At 50.0% G+C, this 24,386-nt stretch overlaps 1 protein-coding gene across 6 annotated transcripts in view; it reads left to right on the top strand.

The window, feature by feature from the left end:
* The first annotated feature begins 1,639 nt into the window (after positions 1 to 1,639).
* The window catches only part of LRRC75B (leucine rich repeat containing 75B), a 30,996-nt gene continuing 8,249 nt past the window's right edge, over positions 1,640 to 24,386 (top strand). For 3 of the 6 annotated variants that reach the window (XM_086623471.1, XM_086623469.1, XM_086623470.1), the window contains exons 1-5: positions 1,640 to 1,897; positions 6,629 to 6,757; positions 9,958 to 10,070; positions 20,477 to 21,691; positions 23,377 to 23,504. In XM_086623471.1, coding sequence (XP_086479597.1) covers positions 1,640 to 1,897; positions 6,629 to 6,757; positions 9,958 to 10,070; positions 20,477 to 20,999 — 1,023 coding nt within the window. In that variant the 3' untranslated portion in view covers positions 21,000 to 21,691; positions 23,377 to 23,504. Of the gene's footprint in view, positions 1,898 to 6,628; positions 6,758 to 9,957; positions 10,071 to 20,476; positions 21,692 to 23,376; positions 24,019 to 24,386 lie in introns of those variants that run through there. The other 3 variants (XM_086623468.1, XM_086623467.1, XM_086623466.1) reach the window with 3 other exon arrangements.

The following is a 24,386-nucleotide window of genomic DNA, read 5'->3' as shown; positions in this document are numbered from 1 at the left end:
CAGGCAGTTTTGCCTTTCTCCCAATGACTCCTGCAGCCATAATGCTGCACCCCATACAAGTGATTTTCTCTTGACTCAACCTCTCTTAAAGCTCTCTGATCATGTTCTGAAGTCCTTACTCAGCATCTACTCCCTCCAAATGGGATTAGTTTGAGTCAGGCTCAGCAATATCTCAGGATCTGTCAATGCTAGTTTCTCTCTTGCAGGTGCTTAGCTAAAGCAGGGAAAGGAACAACAGGGAGATGGACAGTCAGGGCTTTTGTCCAATCAAACATTGAGTAAAACTCTGAGAAGGACCATCAGAATTTGGCCTATCATGATTAGAGACCTGCAGAAACACTGTGACAAAACTGATGTGTTGGGCCAGGCTGCTATAGAGTCCAGCCCCATTTTGTCCCTAATCCCTTCAAGCCAGACTCAGGTCACCCATGGAGTATTTGAAAGAGGCTGCAATGATGCAAAGCACCCACATCTCCATCCCCATTCATGGCTCTGAGGAATGCTGAGAAGGAAAATGAACCTTGCTGTCTCTGTACAGCAAAGAGCCATGTCCATCTCCATTCTCTCAAAGTGGGGGAATTCAGGTGTGTTCCTGAATACCCAATGGCCACAAGAACAGATTCTTCTGCAGATACATCAGATGATACTTGTCTAATGGATGCACAAGGCATTGGGAACCCCAGGCTGTCTCTATAACTGTGTGCTCTCACATTACAGCTACCAGACACTCCCGCTCTGTATGCAGGACTTGTGGTCCATGATGGGCACCTGGGCTCAGCATGGGGATAGTCCTGAATAGAAGTGTGCCCATGGCTCCAGCTCCAGAAAATGGAAGGACAGGCTGATCCACTGGTTATACTGGGAGCATGACTCGGCTGCCTGCAAAATCCCAGTGGATGGAGATGGGATGCAGGCTTTGTTTTTTAGTAAAAAACCTGCTGGATGGCAGTGATTTTGTTTGAGGTAAAGCATGTGCTAAACTTGCTGTGCACTGCTGGGGGAGGGAGGAACGCATCCAAGGAAAACACTTCTACCCACCACAGGTAAGGAACGGTGCCAGCATCGTACTACCAGTTTCAGACGACTGGTGGTGGGCAAAATTCCTGCCACTTTCTAAATTCGTAGAAACACCTTCTCTGGGTCCAACAGCAGACTGATTAAAAAAAAAAAAAACAACAAAGCAACCAAAAAAACCCAGCCCGCAGAAGCAGTCCCAGCCAGATGGCGTGGTTTGAACCATTGTTAATCTTGACAACATTTTGCAGCGTTCAGAGAGCTTGCCTAGGGAAAAAAGCTCCCCAAAACTCCTGGATGCAAGCAGCGGTCCCGGCAGCATCCGCTTCTCTCTTTGTCTTCTCTACCGAGCATCTCCCGGCAGAACAAACCCGGGAGGAGGAGGCGCCTCTGGGAGAAGAGGCAACGGGGGCTGCCCAGCCGCCGGGGAGGCGGGTGCTGGGGCAGGGACCTGTGCAAATAAAATACCCCTGGGGCGTTGCTCCTCCGGGAGCGTCGGGAACCACCAGCCGAGGAGCACGGGGAGCCGGGGCGGAGCCGGCCGGGCGGGGCGGCTCGGACCGCCCGCCTCCCCCGGCCCAGAGCCCGGTGCTCGCCCGGTCCGGGGCGCGGCGGCATCGCGACCATGGGCTCCCGGCTGAGCCGGCAGAGCAGCCTGGAGGAGGAGAGCACCGAGGAGCCCTGCACCGCCAGGCTGGAGGGCGGCCGGGGCGACTTTCATCTCTCCTCCCTGCTCCTCCACCCGCAGAAGCTGCCCGGGGTGCTGCGGAAAGCCTCGCCGGCGCCCTACGTGCGGCGGGTGGGGTGGCTGCGGGAGATCCAGGCCACCATCCGGGAGCACAAGCGGGAGCACGCCGTGCACATCCTCCGGCTGCTCAGGAAGGTAAATACTGCGGGTGAGCGGGGCCCCGGGGCCGCCACCTCCGGGGCAGCGCGGGCAACAAAGGGCTGTGCGCGGCGCGGGCGGTGCCGGCCGGGCCGGGGTCTGCAGCCCCCCCCGGCCCGGCGGTGCGGGGCAGGGAGCCGGGGTTTCCAAGCCCCCCTCCTCGGCCGTGTGGGTTTGCAGCCGCCTTGGCGGGGCGGGCCGGGCTCTTTGTGCTGCCTTCAGCGCTCGGTGCCCCGGCGGGGCGGGAGCCGCCTCGCTCGGTCTCCGCCGCGGCGGGCAGAAGCGGCTGCGGGAGGCGACACCCGCCCTGGCTCCCCGCCACCTCTCCGTGTCCCCCCGCCCGGGCGAAGGGCACCTGGCCGGGCTGCCTGGGGGCAGAGAGAGAAGGGCTGGGAGGGAGCTGGGAGGAGGGCTGTGCTGCACGCACACGAGGGGGGTCCAAGCCTCAGCTGTCCCCGTCCACACCCCTCCATGTCAGCCCCTGGGTGTGCTCAGGATCGGTGCTCCCCAGAGAAAAGCCACTGCCATCCCACTGCCACAACATCCCAATACACGCACCCAGCCAGGCTGGCCAGGATCTGTCTTTTGGGAGCACCCAAAATGGTTTTGGAAAGGACCTCTGGGACCGCCTAGGCTAGGAGGAGAGGTAAAGGGGTCAGTGTATCAATGGGAGCTTGTTTCTGTCTGCCGCCATTCAGGAATGGAAAAGCCAGTGTGCAGACAGCGTGGTGCCAAAATGATGCTGAGGACAGAGCCCTGCTGCTGGAACAGAGCCATCTCCTCCATCACTCAGTGCTACCATCACTTTCCAGGCAAACTCAGCTCCCCAAACTGCAGGCAACTCTGCAATCAGAAGCACAGGAGACAAATCCTCCCTCCGATTTGGACATAGAACACCATCAGTTCTTAGGTTATCATGTTGCTTCATTAGATAATAACCTACTTCATCTTGGGAACACACTGAGTTTCTCACCATAGTAGCAAGCAACCTTTGGGTGTGAGTACGTTGGAGCAGGGACTGGCTTGCTGGGGTGCTTGTAGTGCCATGCTACCAATTGCATGGAGCTGTATTAACAGCCCTGTCTGCTCTGAACGTCCTGGGTTTTACAACACATCCAACGGTAGTGGACAATGCCCTGGGCTACCAGCAATTTACACTCTCATGAGTAAGAATTTACAGGACCAAAAATTACATGTCTACTTTTCCTCTCCACTGCCTTGGCGTTCACATGAGGATTGTTACCAGCACCACAAACACTCATTTGCCACACGTGTAGACAGATAAACCCTCAGAGAAAGCCTGCATGTGTGCACCCATATGACAAAGAAGGATTGAATAAAATTTCAAAGGCAGTTTTAGAAAGGCACTATTGCAAAAAGCTTGTGAAGACAAAGAGGCAACCACTCCATGAACATGGTGATGTAACACGAACAGACTTTTGTAGGATATGCCAGAAGCCAGAACTGCAGAATGTCATTTTCTATAGTCTTTTAACACACAGCACCTCTCCTTGAGACTGAAGCACTGAAATCCTCCACAGACCTTGGAGGTCTCCAGAAGGTCCATCTGTGAATGCTAAGTCACAGGGCCATTTGGAATAGAGGGTCATTTCTAAGCCCTCCTTTCAGTGCAGCCTGCCAGCTCCTTTCAGGATCAGTTAAACACTCAGCTTCCCCACATCTGCTCTGAGAATTACCATGTCCCGAACACTCACGTTTTGTCCACTGCCTTTCCAGTTCCCCTTGTGATTCCTGGTCCCCATCTCTGCCTGTCCATGTCAAAACAGTCACCCTATGTTCATCTGCTCATGACAGAACAGAGGGACATGCATCCTGTAGTCACAACACAGCCTTCCTCCGCCAAGTAAGATGGGAACCCATCCAACACCACCCCACAGCCTCCAGTTCGTTGTGTGCTCAGGGATTTCAAAGTCTAGCACGTACCACACCATTCAACAGCTAAACACAACTGTCAGCCAGTCTGGGGTCATGTAATCAGAATCAGTCCTCCTCACATGTCCCATGTCAGCTTCAGAGAGTACTGTGATCAGCCTTTTTTCTCATTTACAAGTGAGAAACTCACTCCTGAACTAAATTCAGCCCTTAGCTTGGTCCCCAGCATGTCCTTCCTTGCTTACCTTGGCAGTAACAAGCTCTCAGGAGTCACGGATTAATGTGTCCCAAGTGAGGGTCTGTTTGTTACCTGTAAAAAGAGAGATACCTTGTTCACTCTGGACAGTGAGGATATTTAACACCATACATCATCACTGTGCCTTGGGCCAGGGTGCAAACACCCCAGAGAAGGCAGAGCAATGGTGCAACTGGAATCTCAGCCTCCTCATGTGAGCAGACACGCTCAGCCAGACCGGAGGACACGGGTTCGCGACATGTGCCTCCTGCTGCAAGGCAGCCTGCTTCTCCCAGCAGACACAGATCTCCAGCCCTGCAGATGCACCCCACAAGATGTAATTGTGTCTGCCAGTGGTTTTTGACCTGTGGTCTGCAGGCTCCAAAGGGCTGTGGACTGCTGCTAGGATGCTGGGAGGGTGTAATGAAGTAAAGCAAGTGAGCCAGGCAGAAGCAGATCCACTAACAGAGATGCAAGATCCCAGCAGCTTAGAAGACTGCACAGAGAACAATTGCAAACCACGGGCGTACACTCGTGTGCACTTGCTTTGCACAGGAACACTTGGACAGCTCCATTGCACATCATCTTGCCAGTCTCAGAAATACCCACCTGCAAAAGACAGACCAGCTGTCCCGCTGGCCTAACTGGGCAATGCTCAGGTGAGTTCAGCTGAGACATTACACTTCCACCAGCAAAAAGTCTGATACTATCTGATTTCCCAGTGCTGAGACAATGGCCAAGTGTCATTGTTAAGATAACAGCACTAAGCAAACTGAACTGGCAAGACTTAAAATATTCTGCTGTCTGCAGCCACCCTTTAGGTGCACAAAATTTTCCAAATAATGAGAGAAGGGTGGGGGGAGGGAAATAAGATGAACCAGAAAATGCCCTGGGCTAAAAATTTATGGACTATCAATGTGAAGTGAATATTTACAGCTATGTTATTTATAAAACCCTCACAGGCAGGATTTATAATGGGAATGCAGATTCATCTTAATGGTATAGCTCGGATTGAGGGAGTTTAATTACTGCTCTGACATGCACTGCTGCATGCCCAGCCATGCCATCCTCTCAGCAGCTTTCTTCATCTGCGCACATTACTCTTGGCGTAGGAGGCTCCATTTCCCTGAAGCCTTATGGTTAAGGGAGACACTGGCATGATGCCTTGGTAAGCTTCTGGCCCACATCCAGCTGTGGCTGTCTGTCCTTCAGGACCGATCAACTGCTTGGGTTCCTTAGTTGCTTATGGGTATCATCTGTGCACACACAGTGATGGGGTTGTAAAGCATTTGATTTATTACCGTTTTCTCCACCAGATCTGTAGCCAGGGTCTCTTTACTATGGTGCTCTCTGCCTGATCCAAGCATATCCAGAGCAGGAGAGAGTGGATACCGCACTGGCTTTGATTGCTGATTAGGGTTAAGATCCCCCACCTCTGTTCGCTATGACTCCATCCCTGCTGGTGATGTATGTGTGTACGTCCAGCTTTTTTTTCCCCCCCCCCACCTCGCTCTTTTTTTTTTTGAGCGCTCAGTGCATCTTTCACAGGGTGGTGCCTGAAGCACGCATTCCGTGGAGCAGCGCGAACATATGGGGCACCCATTTGCTTATTCATTTCTCCTGGCAGCAGCATACAGAATGGGCATAGGACTCGTTTCCTCCCTCAGCTGAGCCCTCCTTGTCAACGGATTCAAACCCATCACTATCCCTACCAGGGAGCTTTGTTGTTCTACATTTCTGCTCCTGGGGTATTTTTTTCTGCCCAGATGCACTTTTTTTTTTTCCTCCACAGCTGTGGTATCTCCTGATTGTAAAAACTGTGTCACATATTAGATCTCAGCCTTCCCTCTTAGGAAAAAAGAGCTTAGTTCTTTGCAGTATCACCCATCTGGCCCCTGGGGAGGCTTCTTGTTCCTAAGGATGCTGAGGTTTCTTCCAGCATATCCAAAGGTGCCCCATAGCCTGTTCCCCTAGCTCACAATGTGGAAGATGGGAAGAGGACTCTCCTAACTGTTGTGTAGAGTTACCTATAAATTTACCAGTACACCCAAAAGACAATACTGCCAGTGCTTAGCGCTTACTGAAAAATTCAAAGCACAGCTAAACTCATACTGATGGGCAGGACTTTTGCTCAGCCAGCCACCACCAGGGTGTATGGCAGTGTCTAAATACCTGAGAAAGGTTTGATTCTTCCAGAAAAGCTGAGATTGGAGAAGCAGGTTTAGAGCCAGCCTTCCTGCTTGGCTTCTTCAGCAGATTCACACACAGAGGCTGACAAAACCGAGTTTCTCTGGAGCTAATTCTCTCTGGGCTCCAGCCAGCCTGGAAACGATACTGCTCTCACCTTCCTGTGGTAGGTAGAAACAAGGTGTTCAGTCCCTAGGCTGACTAGCTCAACTTAGCACTGCATCTCATTCAGCTCTCTGGCTGTCCAGATCCCCCATCACAGTAGTGCTGGGTCAGACACAGCTGCTTCACCTTTGTTTCCTGTATTAAGCAACCCAGCTGGCACCTTATTGGATTTACTTTCCAGTTTCAAAACATGTCGTGGTTATAGCGCAAAGGAAGCCCGTGTATCTCACTGTCTGTTTTTCTTGTAGGACCTGGGACTGGAAGGAACATTCCTCAATGAAGTGCTCTACAAAAATGCAACTTTCCTCAACTTGGTGGATCCCATCTCCCATGACTTGCTGATGAGCCTTGCTAGAGATCTGCAGTGCCCCAAAAAGGTGAACCCTTCTCTCAGCTCAGTGAATACTTTGCAACGTAGCACTGATGCAAAGAGAACCCTAATGGGCTGGCTGGTGCTCTGCAATCCTTCAGAACCAGACAGTATATGCCCTTGGAGTGGTAGCATATAGATTGCTGTGCGTATTTCTGTAGAAATGAGTTAAAACTACCTCAGAACAGGAATGCAACTGAAGGAGGGGGTGGTTGTGCGCACAGAAATCAGGAATTTACTCTGTATGCCAATAGTAAACTTGACAACAGCATACAGACCAGATAGAAACATACAGGGTGGACGGTGGTGCCACATTCACTGGTGTGCCCCAGAGGTCCAAAGTACCCAGCTTAGCAGAGGCTCATGGGGCTGCAGGGAGGAACAGAGACCTCTACACCTCTGTCCAGGCTGCTGCCTCTGCAGGAGGAGAACCACCTCTCTCCTCCCTTTGCCATATGTAACTACCCTAACCCTAACTCATCCCTAATAGGGGGATGTGATGTTCCCCCTCCCAGATCCCTGAGTAAAGAATGGTGCTGTAGGAATACATTGCAACTCAGGGTTCAAGAAGCAAATGTGTTATGTGCACAGCATCCCTGCACTGCTCTGGCACTTTGCTTCAGAGAACGAGGAGAGCAGAGACAAAGACAAGGCTGAGTGCAGACAGACATCACAGATACCACAGCACTACTGCAACACTAGCATCTACTTCTGTTACCCTTTGCCACCACAAACATTTGGATTTGCAATACATCCATTTGCTGATCAGGCTTGGCAAGTGTCATGTTTGCTTTATAAGGAGAGCAACAGACTGAATTTCCTTATTCAAAGAAAGATATTAAGCACACACAGCTCAGAGCAAACAGCAGCACCCTAGGGAATACACTGAATGCCTGGTGTAGATTAGTGGCATTTCTAACCTTGTTCTGCCATCTCCTGAGGCTCCCTGATAACAATTAACCAGTCAGGTCTCGATAGACAAACTACATTTAGCCAAAGTTTAATCATCATCATTGGGCTGCAAGGCAGCCTGAAAAAAAATCTTTAAAGTGTAATTTTTGTGCAAATTTTATACACATCTAAAAGGAAGGGGGAGGGTTGCAGCAGTAGTACCTCTTAATCATACTTCACTTGACCTCATCTCCAGCTGTTCTACCAAACCATCTCCAGCCTCATGCTGTGCAGTGCCCTTCAGGAGAGGCAGCATGAGGGGATGTTACCCTACTCCAGTACCCAGGTGCCTGGCAGATAACACACTACATTTTTTATATGCCTGCATATACCCACCTTGCCCCCCATTTTCATGTCTTACAGATGCACACACTTATCTGCACCAACACATATACCATTATATAGATAAGATTTTCTCCATTCCTAAGGAAGATGTTGAACACCTCAGCTGCCCCTCAAAGCCATCAGGGGTTTAATTAAGGGGTTTGAAAGACTTAGTACCCTACAGCACCAACATCCTTCTCAGCACAAACATCAGCAGACCACATCCCCTCTCCGCCCCTGGCTGAGCATCTGGTGGGTGTTAACTGCATTACAGGCAAGCAAGCCGAGTGCAATTCCCAGTCTGTCAGTGGAAATTAAATCAGTGAGGACACGGGAAGGAACAGGAGGGTAATTCACAGTTGTGAGCCAACAAATGCTTGCAGAGCATTGTCCCAGCTTCTGCGCTGAAGCCCAATGTGCACATGCACCCACTTGGAAAGGTCTGCTCTTGTAGGTGACAGCAGGGTGCCAGTTGCAGCCTTGCCAGCACAGTGTAGTAGTCTAGAACAAGGCACCTAACCCAAAGGCATGGGCCAGTCTCTGTGGGGTTCCTAGGGGAGCTGTGCCAGGGATCAGGGGGTGCTCAGCTGAGCACCGAGGCTGGGATCCCTCTCCACTTGGTGCAGCAGAACAGCCACATGCTGGCGGCGCATCCCTGGGGAGTTCAACTGATTCAGCGGCTGCTTAGGAAAGTCACAGTGCAGCTGTTGGCCCACAGTACAGCACTTTAACCGTGTGCAATAAAGAATGAATTAGCATATTCCCTCACAGCTTTACTATGTGTTTACCTATCAAATCCCTAAATGCACATGTTGCACCACAGCTGGAGGGCTGAGGAATAGGAACACAGGTGTCTGTCAGCATTTGGAAAATATGCTAGAGGGGGCAGAAATCCCAGCTGTGAGCAGCTTCCATTTGCCATTCTGCTTCACCAGAGGAAGAAAGGTGCTGTTCAAAGTCATGGCGATAGAGAACGATAGCAAAAATAAATCCAGGAAGGTAGCAGCCACCTTGGTGCCATCTTTTCCTGGTGAGTTACTGCAGGGTCTGGAGGGAATTGCTGGCATTGGAAAGCTCCCAAACTCAAAACTCCAGGAGCAGAACAGACTGCAAGGAAGTAAGATGGAGTATGGGGAACTCGCTGGTTCCTTGTCCCAGCATCTCACGGCTGGACTACAGGAGGCAAGAGCAGCAGGAATGTCCCCCGGCACATCCCTCCCAGCAAGCACCACCTCAGGGATAGTGCAAGGGTGCTGACTGCTGAACTTTCCACATTGGAGTAACACATAGACCAAAGTCAGTATGCAGTTAGGCGTTGGGAAGCATGGCAACAAGGTAATTGATAGAAATTTAGCATAGTCCTGTAACACAATGAGTTCACAGCTTGTCTGAACAGCCGGGGACAGGTGCTGCTGAGGATACAGCAGTGAGGAGCTGGGACACTCATGCTGCCCCTACACTGGGCTTTTTTGAAAGTGGAGATCTTTTGAAGAAAAAGGTGTGAGGGGTCCCTGCACAGAGCACTTCTTGCATTGTCAGCCACCCCTGCCTTCCTGGGTGTTGCCTGGCCTAGGGCCAGACCCCCTGCCACAGCTCTAGAAAATAACCCCCTCTTCTGAGCTCCACTTGCTGGTAGGCAGGGTGCGAAATTGTAGCCCACTCTGGGCAGGAATATGCTGGCTGGGCTGGGGTCCTTCCTGGCAGTGCAGAGCTCCTACTGTTCCTCCTCACCCCAGGAGGAGATGGCATATGACAAAGGCATCTCAGGCCTTCTCACCATTCCTCTTTCACCTTCTCTTCCTCTTCTTTTCATCTTCTCCCTTGTATGCATGCTTCTGCTTCATTACCACCCCTGTTCTGTTTCCATCTTCCTCTGTCCTCCCCCTTGCCTCCTGTGGTGCAGGAGAGTCTAAGCTGTCGCTTTGCTTTCAGGAATATGACCCCTGGAAATCCTCGGACAGGATCTGCAGGCAGCTGATTTACCACCTAACCCCCCACTCGAAATGGCACCGGCATGGCATGCCCCGGAGGAAGTCCCAAGTGTGGTAAGCAGCCTGGCAGGGTGTCGTGGTTTAGCCCGGCCGGCCGGCCACTAAACTGCACAGCTGCTGCTCACTCACCCTCCCCCACCCCCTGGGATGGGGAAGAGAATTAAAGGAGAAAAGGGAAAGAGACCCGTGGGTTGAGATAAGAACTATTTACTACTACTACTAATATATGAAAATATATATGTATGTACAATGATAATAATATATACAAACAAGTGATGCACAGTGTAATTGCTCACCATCCCTTGACCAAGGCCCGTCTCGTCCCGGACTAACGATCCTGAAACAGATAAGTCCTGACACCGCAATCCTGGATGAGCAAGAGGCCCAAAAATAGAGCAAGAGAGAGATAGCACTCCGAGAGTGAGAACCCCGGAAGAGCAAAAGCCCTTCTTTCCAGCTGACCCTCATGTTTATACTGGGCATGACGCTGCATGGTATGGAATACTTCATTGGTCAGTTTGGCCCTCAATCCTAAGCCTAAGTACAAATCATACGGGGAGTCGTGGACCCTCTGTCCCGGCTATGCTCCCCCCGTCCTGCTGTGCTCCTGCACACTGGCAAGAACCCGGCAGCTGAAAAGTCCTTGAGACCTCAGTGCCAACTATAAACATCAGTGCGCTATCAGCGTTCTTCTCAGAACATCTCAGACTAAAACCAAAACACAGAGCTCTCCTAGCTGCTAAAAAGAAGAGCTAACTCTGTCCCAGCTGAAAACAGGACACAGGGACAGTGTGGACGGGCACAGAGAGGGATCTGCCAGGAGAAACTGTGCTACAGCCAAGCACCATCCCAGCCTGCCTCTGCTGCCCTTCTCTGAGCAGGGCAGGGCTGAAAACCAGCATGACAGCTGCTGCTCAGTCTCTTAGAAAACCTCCACCAGTTGGCGCAGGGTCAGTACCAACATCCCTCTCCTTGATCTCGTTTGTCATTTACACCTTTTTTTTGCAGTCTTACAGTTCCTCAGCCTCTCCCAAGTGCACTGAAATCAATCCCACTGATTGTAGGCAGCCCTCTCAACAGGGCTTGTAGGGTGTTTGGCCCTAGGAGCACAGCCAAAGCGGGCAGCCTTGCAGATACACACAGCCATGTGCCGAGCTGAGTCAGCTCCCAGCTCTACATCTCACTTTGTCATTTTTTATCCCAGTAAAACTTCCCTGCAAGTGGGGAAGGTCTCCCATTATGAGGCACTACCACAAGCTGATCATCCCATTCAGTAGGAGCCACTTTGGGGTGGCTGGCAGAGAGGAGGCAGCCAGGACCAAGAGAGGGACGTCAGATGGAGCAGAGCCTCATGCACAAGGAACCAACTCAAAGCACGTTGGCTGCTGACAGCTACCGGATGGCAGCTGCTTTCCAGTACTACGAATGTATTCAGACACCCACACTTGTTCCTCCAGGACACTTGCTGGCTTTTCTAACCAGATAAAGAGCAATCCCTACTTCTTTTAAATCCACCCTTCTGTCCTCATTTTCTTCAAGCAAAGCCTGTTCCTGTGGCACTGATCACCACTGCTGAAAAAAAGACAGAGATGTGACTAAGAAAAGAGCTCGTCAGCCCCATTACCTTCACAGGAATAAACGCAGGATTGGATAAAAAGAAATGCAAAATTGGCAGCACTCTGAGAACAGCCTTGGGCTTTCCTGAGACTTTCAGAGTCTTTGATGCATGTGCCAGCAACTTAAAAACCCTCATGAGAATTGACATTTCCATCATACCTTTCATTCTAAGAGGCAGATCCGTAGTGCATCTTAAGCAATAAAATCCCTAATACCATGATTTCCAGACCTTCTGCCTCTCACACCTGTAACCCCACTTTACCACTGACTCTAAGCGCTCTGTGAGTTTTAGTGCTCTCATCCTCAGCTCCTCCCAGGGCAGGACAGCTAGTGCCGGTTTGCAGGTGGAAACTAAAGCACAGAACAAGACCGAGGGTCCAGAGCTGAGCAAGTCCTTTTCCAGACCCACTCAGTAAGATGAGGCTTTCCCTATGGGATCCTGCAGAGCACTGGAGATGCAGGATGTAGAAAGCAGGTCTGACCTCATCCTCAGCCTCTCCCAAGAGAGAAAGGCTTAAAAATAAGAAATGCTGGAGACAGGAAGAGCTCTATAGAGGGTGGCTGTCCACATTCCTTTCCAAGCTCCCTTTTGCTGAAACCGAGCCTCATTCTGGTTTTCCAAGTGAAAAATCCCTGCCTGTCACCACCTAACTCAACCCTCTGCCCCTACTCTCCTGTTCGCAGGCAGAACAAGCCTCTTCTCCAGTTGCCTCCAGACTGGAGAGTCAAACTGGAGGTGTCCCCTCTGATTGCACAGCCCAGGGAGAGCAGAGGACTGCCTGCTGCACTTACTAACAGAACAGAGAGCAGGTCTGTGACCAGAGCTCTGGGCCCATGAGCCCAAACCCCACACAGAGGGTTCAGGCCTAAAGTATTGGCCAGGTACAGAGAGCATCTGTGAGCACTAGCAGGGAGAGGGCAGCAAGACAGCAAGCGATGGAGGGAAATGTAGGTTTAAAACAGGTGGCCATGCCTGGCACCCAGGCCCAGCTGCAAGGTGTTACATAAGGTACAAAATTTTGATTAAATATTAAACAGCTAAGCTTCCAAGACTGGAGAGGAACTGGTTTGCAGCAACAGGCACCTGCAGAGTTGGCAAGGAAATGGATGTTGCCAGTAGCAGGAAGGCAAGAAACAGCTGCTTCATTTGGAGATATTAGGGCCTCATTTTGTCCAGCCAGACTGTTTTTACCTGTTGAGCTCTTCTCTTCCCTCGGTCTGCTAGTGGGAGTATTTTACTATAATCTGTCTCTGAACTTGTGCCCTTGGCTTGTACCCTTCCTACCTTCAAGGTCCCATAAAAAGCATGGGTGTAGCAGCAATACTATGAACGCATTTCTAAAATCTGGTGGGGACTTTGGACAGCATGGAGGAATCAGTGCATGGAGACCACATTCAGGAACTGAATTCCCCTCTCGCTTTTGCAGTCTCCTAGACTTTGGCTTCTGGCTTTCACAGAGCTGACGCAGGGCCCCCTTGTTCTCTTCTGAAATGCGATTGCTGCTTTCTGGAAGCATGTCAGATGGGTCCAGGAGTTAATTAACAAGCCTAACCATACAGAGAGCTTAGAGCATCTGCCAGGTTTTAATTATGTTTGGGCTGTTACGGAGATGTGGCATGGAAGATGGAAAGGACCCGTGATACTAGATCCAGATAACGCCTCAGGTGTTCCTCCCCACTGCCAAATAGCAAACCAGTGGGTCAGAAACAAACTAACTGCAGTTACGTTCCCATCTACTCTCAGTGGGACCCAAAACATCCAACAAGTACAAACCCAAGCCACTCACAAACTGATAAAGCAGAAAGAATCAGATACATTTCTTCAAGCACTCCTGTTTCGATACACAGCAATGCCAGGACAGCTGGAACTGTAAACTCTATTAAGATCCAATCATACTTCCACTAAGCAGGAGCAGTCCTATGCTATTCATGCTGTAGAGCCCAACCAGATACTAAATATTCACAAATAGACTAAGTTAGCAAAGCATCAAACGTGAGAGCCCGCAGACATGCAGGGATATGTTCCTCTAGACCTCCTTCACCACAAACCTGCTCCCCACTAAAGCCAGAGGTCCCACCTGCTTCCACTACCACCTTAAACACTGATGTATTCAGCCCAGGGCTATGACTGCAGCAAAGGTGCAACATGCCCCATACAGGACACCGTGGGCTGCTGTTTATCCTGTTTAGCCATTCCTCTGAAGAGCTACTGACAGAACGGACTGTCATATGGCACCTGGCCCTCAGTCTGGGAGAGAAGTCAGGCCACATGTTACTATCAGCTGAACGCCCCAAGCCAGAAGCAAAGTCCATATAGAAACGGGGAAAGAGAAAGCTTATTGCAGCACAGTAGACTCAGTACAACAGCAGCTGAAGCAAGGAGGAGAGATTCAGCCCAGACTGTGTCTGGTTTCTCTACTTCATTAAACTGTCAAAGGTGATGCTGGAAGGCGGTTTTCCCCTCTACATCCATGCTAATGGGTTCTTGACAGCGTCTGTCTGCCTTGTACAAGGAAGGGTTAGCAGTGTCCCCACTGGGCAGTCACCCAAAAAGACTATTTCAGCTGCCCAGGCAATACTCAGGTTTGCCACACTGAAAGCAAGGGGTTCAATTCTCCTTTCCTGCAAAATCCTGCCTCAGGTCTGCAGCTTCCATTCAACAGCCTGAACCCCAGCTTGCAGCTGACCCTGCTTGGGTTGGGTGCCTAACCAAACAGGGAAGTTGAGCTTTTGGGGGATTTAATGGGGATTTTTAAAATTAAAAACGAAAAACCTGGAGGATAGGATTTCCACAACAGAGACCAGCATGACTTTACTGCACAATTGTCAGTCCCTTATATTCTAATGGGAATTCAGTTTCAGCACCATTTTACAGTGGTATAGATCACTTGCACTTAACGAGCAAATTACATTTTGGAATGTTGTATAACTCCAGCTTCACTTTCTCATTAAGTTGAAGTTTATAGTGTAAAGAGTAACGGATTAAGAAACCCTCCTCTCTGCAGACATAGGCTTTTTAGGTTATTGGCGCCACTTCTGTGGTATTTTGACAGAACACAGAATTTTTGGATGTTATTAATTCTTGTTTTCAGAAGTCTTGAGGCTTCCTTAATTCAGCATTGCAGGAAATCTACATGTTCTAGTGCAATGTCACCATCTGCATGTCCCTGAATCTGGGGAGTGTATCACTTTTGGGGGGCAAAGCCATTTGGAGTGGAGAGGCAGAAGCATACCAGCGGAAGGCAGCCTTTGTCTGGAGAGGTGGATTGCAGCCTCTTACTGCAACCAAGCAGCTGTGAATTACAACTGAGCTGTCTTGGCAAAGCCATATGAAGGAACCTGTGTGTCTTCCACTTGCATCATCCCCAGAGCTGGCTACTTCATTTTAACTATGTCCTTTTTGAGTGCAAAGGATCAAACCTGAATCCACAAAACATGCAGGCAGTAAACACAGAAAGACCTCTACAAGCAGAGAATTCCTGGCACAGAAAAAAACCCCAAATTTTCCACACAGTAACTGGTTATGGAAGGGCAAAGGCAGTTGTGTGCATGGAGTTAATAACTCCTCAACTACATGCATCTGGCCTTTCCTTTTCACAAGTCTCATCACAGTTTTATTTTGCTCATATGAGTGAATTTTATCTTGGCTAATCCAAAGCTGGGTGGAGAATAGAGTATCCCTTCTGGGCTCATTGCTCTGTTTCTCGGTTATTGATATGCACTGCTCAGACACTGTGGCATTAGATGTCCTTTTAAAATGCAACAAAAGCACTCGTGTCTAGAAGACTGCAAGGAAACAGCTCTAAAGAGCTTTGAATCTTTTTTTTTTTTTTCCTTGAAAACATCACTCAGGGTGCGGAAGACAACTCTGGCAGATTAGATCCTGGCCTTCACATGGCATGAGGTGAATATTAACTACAGCTTCATGTCACCCTTATGCAACAGTGTAAACAGGCACCATCATTCCTGGTTTAGAGATAGGAAGCCAAGTTAGAGCATACCAGTCAGTTAACTAAAGCCATATGGTAAGTCATGTGGGAGTACAGGAACTGCCCCACACAATGTTTTCAAGAAGCTGCTGCTCACAGATATGTCAGCTGGACAGACATGAACTGGTGAATAAATTGTGGAGAGAGGTAGGAACTGTCCCCTCCCCTCATCTTACAGTGCAGAAAGACCTAAACACTACCCATGATCAGGGTTCCCAGCAGCATCAAGAAGCAGATACATCTGCAAGGGCTGTTGGAGATGGTGGAAAGGGTCATCCAGAAGCTTAACACTGCCCTATCTCAGATCAGAAGAAAAAGTCAAGACTGACAGGCAGGAGAAGCAGGGACACTTTGACAGAGAGAGACAATGAGTGAAATAATAGAGGCTGGGTGGCAGAGAGTAGCTAAAAGGAATCAGCAGAGACCCTGTGCCTTCATGACTCTCACACAGTTGAAGGTCTGACAAGGACCTAGGCTGATACATGACATTCACAATGAGGAGGTGGCATTATTCCCTCTTTTGCTAGGGTACACCTAAATAATGAGGAGAAACAACCAGAGGTCTTGGATGGATCAAGTGGCAACAGGAAGAAGGCCAAGGGTTCACATCTCTCTTGAGCACACTTTCAAGGACAGAGCGAAGATGACAGCAGAGCCAGGAAGAGGAGAGGCACTCAGCTGCATCATCACCTATAGATACCCATGTCCCACCCCATTTGCAGAGGGAAGGTGGTAGGAAGAAGGCTACCTTCGTGCTCCCTTCTCTTCATAGTAAGGGATCTCCCCACAGTTGATCAAGAGAGCATGGGTGCAAGGATGGAGATGTGACTAAGGGACTTCTTATAGAAGTGGCCTGTTTGTGCACTGCCTCCATTTTTACAGAGGTGCTGTGCCCAGCCTCAGACCAGCTCAGGCTGGGTTAGCCCTGGTCGGTGCTTTTAAGGATTGTCTTTCCTTTTTCATGTCCCACTAGAGGCAGCTAAAGCCAGCCCTGCGCCGCAGGGTATGCTAAGCAGGTGACTAAAAAGCCTAGAGTCCATCCCCTAAATCACTGTTCAAAGCAGAGAAACCATCCAGACATGCCTGTCACTAGGCTCTATGCAAGGAAGAGCAGCCAAGAGATACGTGACTGACATGGTTTAATGGGGGATTAGGGATGGTTGGACTGGATGATCTCTAAGGTCTTTTCCAACCTAGAAATTCTATGATTCTATGATTACCAGCAGTGCTGTTAGTGAAGGAGAGGAGGCACGGTAATAGGAGCCTCTGGCATCAGGAAAATTTTACATTTGGAGGCAAATAAACATAAAAATAAGAGAGAAAGGAGGAGAAAGCTGGTAATTTCACAGAGACAGGCAGGGAGTAGTGTGCATCTTTCATTATTGAAATCCTGTTTGACTCTTACCATCTCCTCCCAGCCTCTCTCCATAGCACAGAGACAAAGAAATGAGGCTGGGACTCCAGGAACCTGAACGTTCTTGGGCTGAACAATCTCCTCCAAACCCCACAAAGCTAACAAGAGGTCGAGCACACTGGATGCTGCATCTAGCTCCAGGCAAGCAGTGGGAGGACAGGCTGCTGATTGCCTTTGCTTCTTGCTCAAAGCTTCACAGAATTTCTCGCTTGCAGCCATTCCTCCAGCATCTGAGGGAGGGGAAGTTTGTTTCTTTTCTAAGCTTGCCGCAGGTAATACAAACACAGTGTGCTTCCCTGCATCCAGGATCCAGATCCTTGTTAGATGCAAATCCCCACAATTATAAGTCTGCACACAGCACCAGTTGTGGTAGCATTAGATTAATCCAGCCTCCAGTGCTTTGCAGTCCTCTGCCCACAAGTCCCATGGGCATCGAGAGCCACGTCGCTAAGTAGCTGTTTTGTTTCGCACAAAGAAAAACAGCTTCCGCAGCTGAAGCAATCTTTAAGCCTATTTTACTTGCAGAAATTAGGGAATAATAGATGACCCATTTCCCTGAATATAAAGCTGGCATTTTCTCAGCTACTGCATAAGTATCATAAGTGTCTGAAGGCTTGGTGTCGTGTGTATTGTGCTTCCCCCTCTGCCCTCCCCCCAGGGCCAAGAGAAATAAAGCTTAGCAGAGCTCAAAAAAGATACCAAGTGTCAGATAATCCAGAATAAAGCATCCACCCACATCTCCCTGTCGCTTTTCTAACAGCAGATACATTTTCCATCTAAAGCAATAGAGGAGAAGGACTGGGCAGCTATTCTGTGCCCTGCCCCAGAGATGATATTTAGCTGCACCTCTTGGAGCTGCACGGAAACACCAGGGAGCGAGGAGGAGAGCTGCCAGGGTTCACAGCACGCGTGGGGCGTCAGATCTCATGCTTCAGCACTTACCAGAGAGCTGAGGGCCTGGCTGCAGTATCAGGGGCTATGTCCACCAGGACGAGGCTTCTACAGACACATCCCTACAAGAGGCATTTCTACAGACAGGAGAACAGCTCAAACACAGGAGGAGCCCACAGTGCTGAGACAGGAGGCCCAGAGTCACCCTGGCAGGTACAGCAATGAGGGCAAAAGGAAGCAGCAAAAACACAGGAAAGGAAAGAAAAACAAGCCAGCAAAGGAGGGAGGGAGGGCTCTGGCACAGGACAGGAGGCAGAAGAGTTTAAGCACATTTAGCCAGGAGCAGTCCAGTCTGGAGAATCAATTACGGGAAGATAATTTGTCTGCTTGATTAAAGCCTCCTTGGGGTATTGGCTTGTTGCTGGGGAGAGCAGCAGAAGGTACCTGCTCTGGTCAGAGCATGATCCATGACTTATTACTGCAGTCCCTGCATAGCAGCCAGCAGGAGGGGAGGCTTAGCAGGCAGAGACAGACAGGCACGTTGCTTTTGTCCTTCGGACGTTTCCCCTCACTTCTCGCTGCGTCAGAGCTAAGTCACCCAAAAGGGGACCCCGAGCTTGCCCCCGTTAAGAAAGCTGCTGTTGCAGCAGGAAAAACGGCACCTGAACGTGGAGGCCCGGCAGAGGGAGCGGTGCTGGCTCAGACGTGCCCTCCAGTGGTCCCCACTCCAGCCTGGTTCCCGTCCCCATACCGAACTGGGAGCACTAAAGCTTGTGCATTGTAGGTTTACACTAGGAATGTCAAAGGAGGCTTTGCACAGACTCGGACAAGGCTTGGGGCTGCACGCAGGGGATGCCCCTGTGTTTATGTCTCTTTTTTGTGTCCACCACCCCCAAGATCTGCCATGGGTTGACAGCACCAGGGAGGACAATTTCCAGGAGCCGCAGGCTACGTTTGCAACAAATGGGCACTGAAGTAATTACAGGCTTCTTTCTGTGCTTATTTATCCCGTATTCCCCCACACCCCCAAAGTCTTACTCTAAACCAACACAGGCCAGAGAATGCTTATCTCATCTCTTGTACCAGCCCCTATGGGATGTAGGGGACTATTTCCCCTATGCAGTCAGGTTTACACTCAAGATTAATTTCTCTGAAATTTTCAGGGTGCCATGAACTGCATGTGTAAAGCAAAGCTACAGAGGCAGCATCACATCCTCTCCACAACTGCAGAAGGGCCTGGCAACACTAAGGCTTGTAGGGACGTTCTCACCTGCCACGGGAGCTCCTGCGGTGCTGCAGCCTCCTCCAAGGCAATTGCATGTCCCCATGTACCCATTGCTCTCAGGGACTGGCTACGCCACAGGTGTGCAGGACACTATAGAGAGCCAGATAGGAAGAGTGGGGACCTTCAAATTGGTGGTTAATTCTTAACCCACCCTGCTCCTCCCAAGCTCAATGAGGCACTTACAGACCCACTGAGCATGTGATTAATGACACTAGTGGGGATCCTACTAGGGCTCCCATATCCTTAAAGCTAGATGTATCTGAAAGGACATCAAGACTAATACTATTTACACTAAGGGATTAGGTTCTCCTGTGTTACACCGACACATATTTCTACTCAATCTTGCAACATATCCCCACCAGTTCCTACAGCCCCACAGCTCCCACTTCTCACAGCACTCTCACAAACCCACGGTCCATCATAAAACTCCACATCCCACTCCCTTTGCATACCCAACAGCTCCACAACACAGCTCTGCCTGCTGTGCAGCTTGCCTACCTCTTCCTCGCTCCACTTGCCGGGTAGGCAGTGAAAAAAATGGCTGAGACTATCTCTAGATTTCTTTTAGTACCCTTAGGCCCTCCCTACTTCCTCACAGCTGCAGCAGATCCCAAATGATCTGCTGACCACAGAGACCCAAATAGGCAGCCACTGGTGCTGCTTACCGACTCAGTGCTGCTTGGGAAGGCTTTTAAAGGGACATGCAGTAAATCCACTCCTGGAGTGCAGTTTGCCTATAGATTGATTTCCTGATAAAACATCCATTTCTCAGCCTTTTAACACTGCCGTCCTCTGCAGCAGCCCTGCAGCACAGCCTGTTTGCAACAGACCTTGGAGTTCACCTGGAGAGGTGGCACACAAACAGCCCCCACAGTGCAAACCAGTGTGCTTGGAAAGTTTGCTTGCCTTGGTTATTTTTGCTTTCCGTGCATGAGTGTCTGTACATGCACATACAGACAGATCCTTTGAAATGTGCTAGAGGAAGACACTTCAGCATCCTATGTTTAGCCAGTTCTGGCAAAGTTTATGTGTAAAAGTGCTGAGAATATATGGAAAAGGGAAAGCCTCAGGACACAGTCTGCCCAGAGGCAGGGTGCAAACATTGTTCTTGTTTCCCAGATGAGCTCCATTAACCCTTTGCTTTACGTCCTAGCCCATGTTCTTCAGGAGTTCTCCCCTCTCCCAAGTGATCTGTCACTTGGGTGAGAGATAGATGCAAGTGGTCCCCTTAATGACATCTCTCTCTCCCCCTTTCCATCATTAGCCTGAAGACCAGCCTGCAGAAGAAGGTGAGCCAGGACTCCATGGATTTGTCAGGGATCCCCTTGACCATGCGGGATGTCCACCGCATGGCCTACTACCTGCAGAACAACGGGGACCACCTCACCTCTGTGGACCTGAGCTTCACCGAGCTGAATGACGACATGGTGCGCCTGCTGCTGCCCTTCCTCTGGGCACTACCCAAGCTGACTCACCTTTCCCTCAACGGCAACCGACTGACGCGGGCGACCATGAAGGAGCTGACTGACACCATGAAGGACATGAACAAGTTCCCTTGCCTGGCCTGGGTTGACCTCGGCAACAATGTGGATGTCTCCTCCATGCCGCAGCCGTTGCTCGTGGGCCTGCGCAAGCGCCTCAGCCAGCAGACCACGCTGCCTACCATCTATGAGGCGCTTGACTGCGACTCGGAGATCTCCAGCGGGCATGAGGGCAGCCAGCCAGAGGACAAAGCAGCAGGAAGCACCCCGCCACGTGCTTTCTCTCAGCAGGGCTGCGAGAGGTGACTGGACAACAGGCTGGCACTGGCACACTGAAGCCACCCCAAGGAGAAGTCTTGAGTACAAACATCAAGCAGAGGGCCAGCTTTACCGGCTTCTTTTGGCTCTTTTCTCTCGCCTTCCCTGACATCTCCCCCCCGACTTGCTGTGAAACAAAAGCCTGTCGTCCCCCCACAACGTGCTCCACTCCCTCCCCTCACTGCCAAACCCATCGCCCACATTCCAGAGAGGAACCAGTAGACTTACAGTGAACCTGGTCCCCAGGCAGGGTCTCACTGGAAGACGGGAAAAGACCTGTTGGAATCAAGAATATCCTCCAGCAGCCATTGGGTTGAGGGAAAGGGATGGGGGGGAACCTAAAACAGAAACAGGCTTGTAGTTTTCTTCCTTTTCCTATGCACCTTGGAAACTTTGGGACCTGCAGCCTTGAGTGTGAAAGGAGGTACCCCAAGAGCCTAGCTGCTGTGGAGCTTAGCTGAAGGGCTCAGAGGCCAGAGCTGGAGCCCAGCAGTGTGTCTCCCTCTTGTGTCTGGCTCCTTTTGTTTTGTTTTTTTCCTATTGTGTGTTTTGTATTAATGTCTGAACAAAGGGACTTGGTCAGAGACCATTGGATTGCATAGGCTGGGGCGGACACATGGCTTGGAACTGCAGCATCAGGATATTTGCTGTGTGACCGGGGTGAGAGGGAGGGGAAGGAGGTATGTGTTGGTGGGAGCATGGGGGATGGGATGAGTTGGGATGGGATGGGAGGAGAGGGGTGGAAAGGGAGGGGGAACAGTCTTGTGGATTAGCAGGAGTGGTTTCAAAAACTGTGCTTTTGTACTAAAATTACAAGTTCCAAGTGAAATTGAGGAAAAGCAGATGGCTAAGTGCATAACTGTGGCACTAGAGGAGCAAGCAGTGAACGTGCCAGAGGTGGGCACTTCCCAAACTAAAGTGCAAAGCTTTGGCTCCTCATGACATAGTGCATACCTCGTCATACAGACATGACATGAGCAGCTGCATCACCATTTCCAATGCTGTCCAAAAACCAAAGCACTGATGCAATATTTCTAGTGTTTTTCATATTGCTCATGCTCTATGTAAACATAATAAACGGTTCTCTTGGACATGAGCGTGAAGCACTACGGAGTCTGAGTATCGGGGTTGTTCACAAATCAAGCCAGCAGCCCAGACACTGCAAGAATATGGGCCAGGAGTCCTCATACAGTACCTGAGCAGTGTGGGAGAGGATCAGCAGGTACCATTCACACTGGTGAGAGTGGTTCATTCCTCTAAGGAAAGTGAAACACGGATGTTCATTTGTGTTAGGCTGCTGCCCTTCACATTGCAAGGTGCTGATACAAATAAACTGATCAGATTTTAGCTGGTAAGTCAAGTCCTCCCAGTTTTGAAAAGAGTTGAAAGTTAAAGAAATCAGACATATTAAGAAACCCATATAAATCCTAGCCCTCCTAAATTAACAATGAATGGTAACTTTTCCTTCCTCTGCTGATTCTCTCTAGGAGTCTCAACATATAAGCAACTCTCGTACACTAAGCCACACAAATCCACATGAAACAGGTACGCCTTTCATGCTCCTTGCTGATTTTACCAGACATTGCAAGAAGCAAATTGGTGATATTTATCAAATTATCTATCCCCTTTGGACCAAGAGTGTGAGGGGCACTGGAAGGTATTGGTGTCTCTGATCAACTGCCAAAAACCCCAAATAAATCCAGTCCCCTGAGGAAGAAAGCTGGGTTTAGAGACACTGTGCTGAGTATTACGACCTGACACTGCAAACGCTGGACCCAGTCCTGCTCACACTCTGGTCTCTGGAGCAGGACCTCGTAACCTTCCTGTTGTTAACTTGCAAACAAGTGATGTAAAGTCTCTGTCCTGCGGACCAAAAAGAGCAGAAGATACAACAAGGTAAAGCAAATATAGCTAGGGCCAGGTGCTAGCTGCCCCATCCCAGTGGAGGTGGAAGAGAAAAGGCCCTGAAATAGAACATGATGTTCGGCCAGGAAGATGGGGAACAGGGAGCGTAAATGCAGCCAGGCCCCAGTGCAGCCCAAGGTGGGAAGGGAGCACATGCTTCCCTGCACAGTTGTCACCTAAACCCACCTTTTAGCCCTTCTGGCCAATCTGGAGAAACGGAATAATTTCTATGACAAAGACTGTGTTTGGGGAGCATGAGATTGTTTTGCAAAAGTTAAAACAGAGCTGCTCAAGTGGCCATTCCCATTACTGGGGGAAGGGCTGTGCTGCTTCCAGAGGTCAACACCTGCCTCTCTTCTTGCCACTCATTTTTTCCTACTCTGTGTGGTACCTGTTTCCTCCCCTGCTGTGGAAGAGATGGTATTAATTTTTTCTCCTTTCCTTCCAAAATACCTTTCAGCAAAAATGAAAAGCACTTCAAATGTCAGCAAGATCTGCTTAAAATCTTACAGTCTAAGCAGAGCAGCACGCTGTGCCAAGAAGAAAACTCGGGCATGAAGCATTTAAATGAAGGCTTGGAGCTGCCTGGTGAGTAAATCAGTGGCATGTCTAGAAAGAGGGAGCAGGGGTGCTGCGCATTTGGTCTCTGACTCTGAGCACTGTCTCTGTAAAGCTCTGCATCAAAGCGTCTTCACAGCTTTTCCGTAACAGTGGCAACCCCTGACATGAGGCAAGACCCCCAGTGTGCATCCCACTGCTGATGCAGCTCTTCCCTGCAGAGTCCCTGGCCCAGCCCCAGGGAGAATCTGTGCAACCTGTTTCCAGCCCTGCTCAAAGTAGTGGTTTTGGTCTGAGCTGTGCTAATCACGAGGATGGAGATGAGACATTTAGCCCCTTGCAAGGGAATTCTGTGCTAATCACTGGCAATGCCTGGCTGCCAGTTGGCAGCTCCAGGAGCTGGAGAGAAAGCGTGGCTTGAAACAGACTGGTTCAGCTGAGCAGCTGTGGGATCTGTTTATTCCTCCATACGCACTTGGTTGCTTTGCCATAGAAACCTCCCCATGGAGAACTGTTGTGAATAAATACATGCAAATGCAAATTATGAGGTCCTGGCCTAGGAAACTGCTGCTGCTTCTTGGATGAACTCCGATGGGCTGCAACTTAGCTGTGGAGAAACCATCACAGCACACCCAGCTGTTCCCTGCCAGCTTCTGCCTGCACTGACTGGTGAGGGACTCTGCGGGAGCACAGCGATGTGCATCCAGCTCCAGAGCTGAGAAGCGCCTCGGTGTTCCACTACAGAGGAGATGTGTGCTCAAGGAGCAGGCCTGGCAGCCCCAAATCCAGAGGGAGCTATTTTCATTAAAAGCTGATTTCAAAGCCAGAGAGAATGACACAATCCAATCGAGCCTTTCCTTGCACTGAATGAGAAAGCTCAGGGCTGTTGAAGGGAATTAAAGGGATGAGCTG

Source organism: Tauraco erythrolophus, chromosome 19 (assembly GCF_009769465.1).
Source record: "Tauraco erythrolophus isolate bTauEry1 chromosome 19, bTauEry1.pri, whole genome shotgun sequence".
NCBI lineage: Eukaryota > Metazoa > Chordata > Aves > Musophagiformes > Musophagidae > Tauraco > Tauraco erythrolophus.
This window is presented reverse-complemented; position numbering and strand designations above follow the sequence as displayed.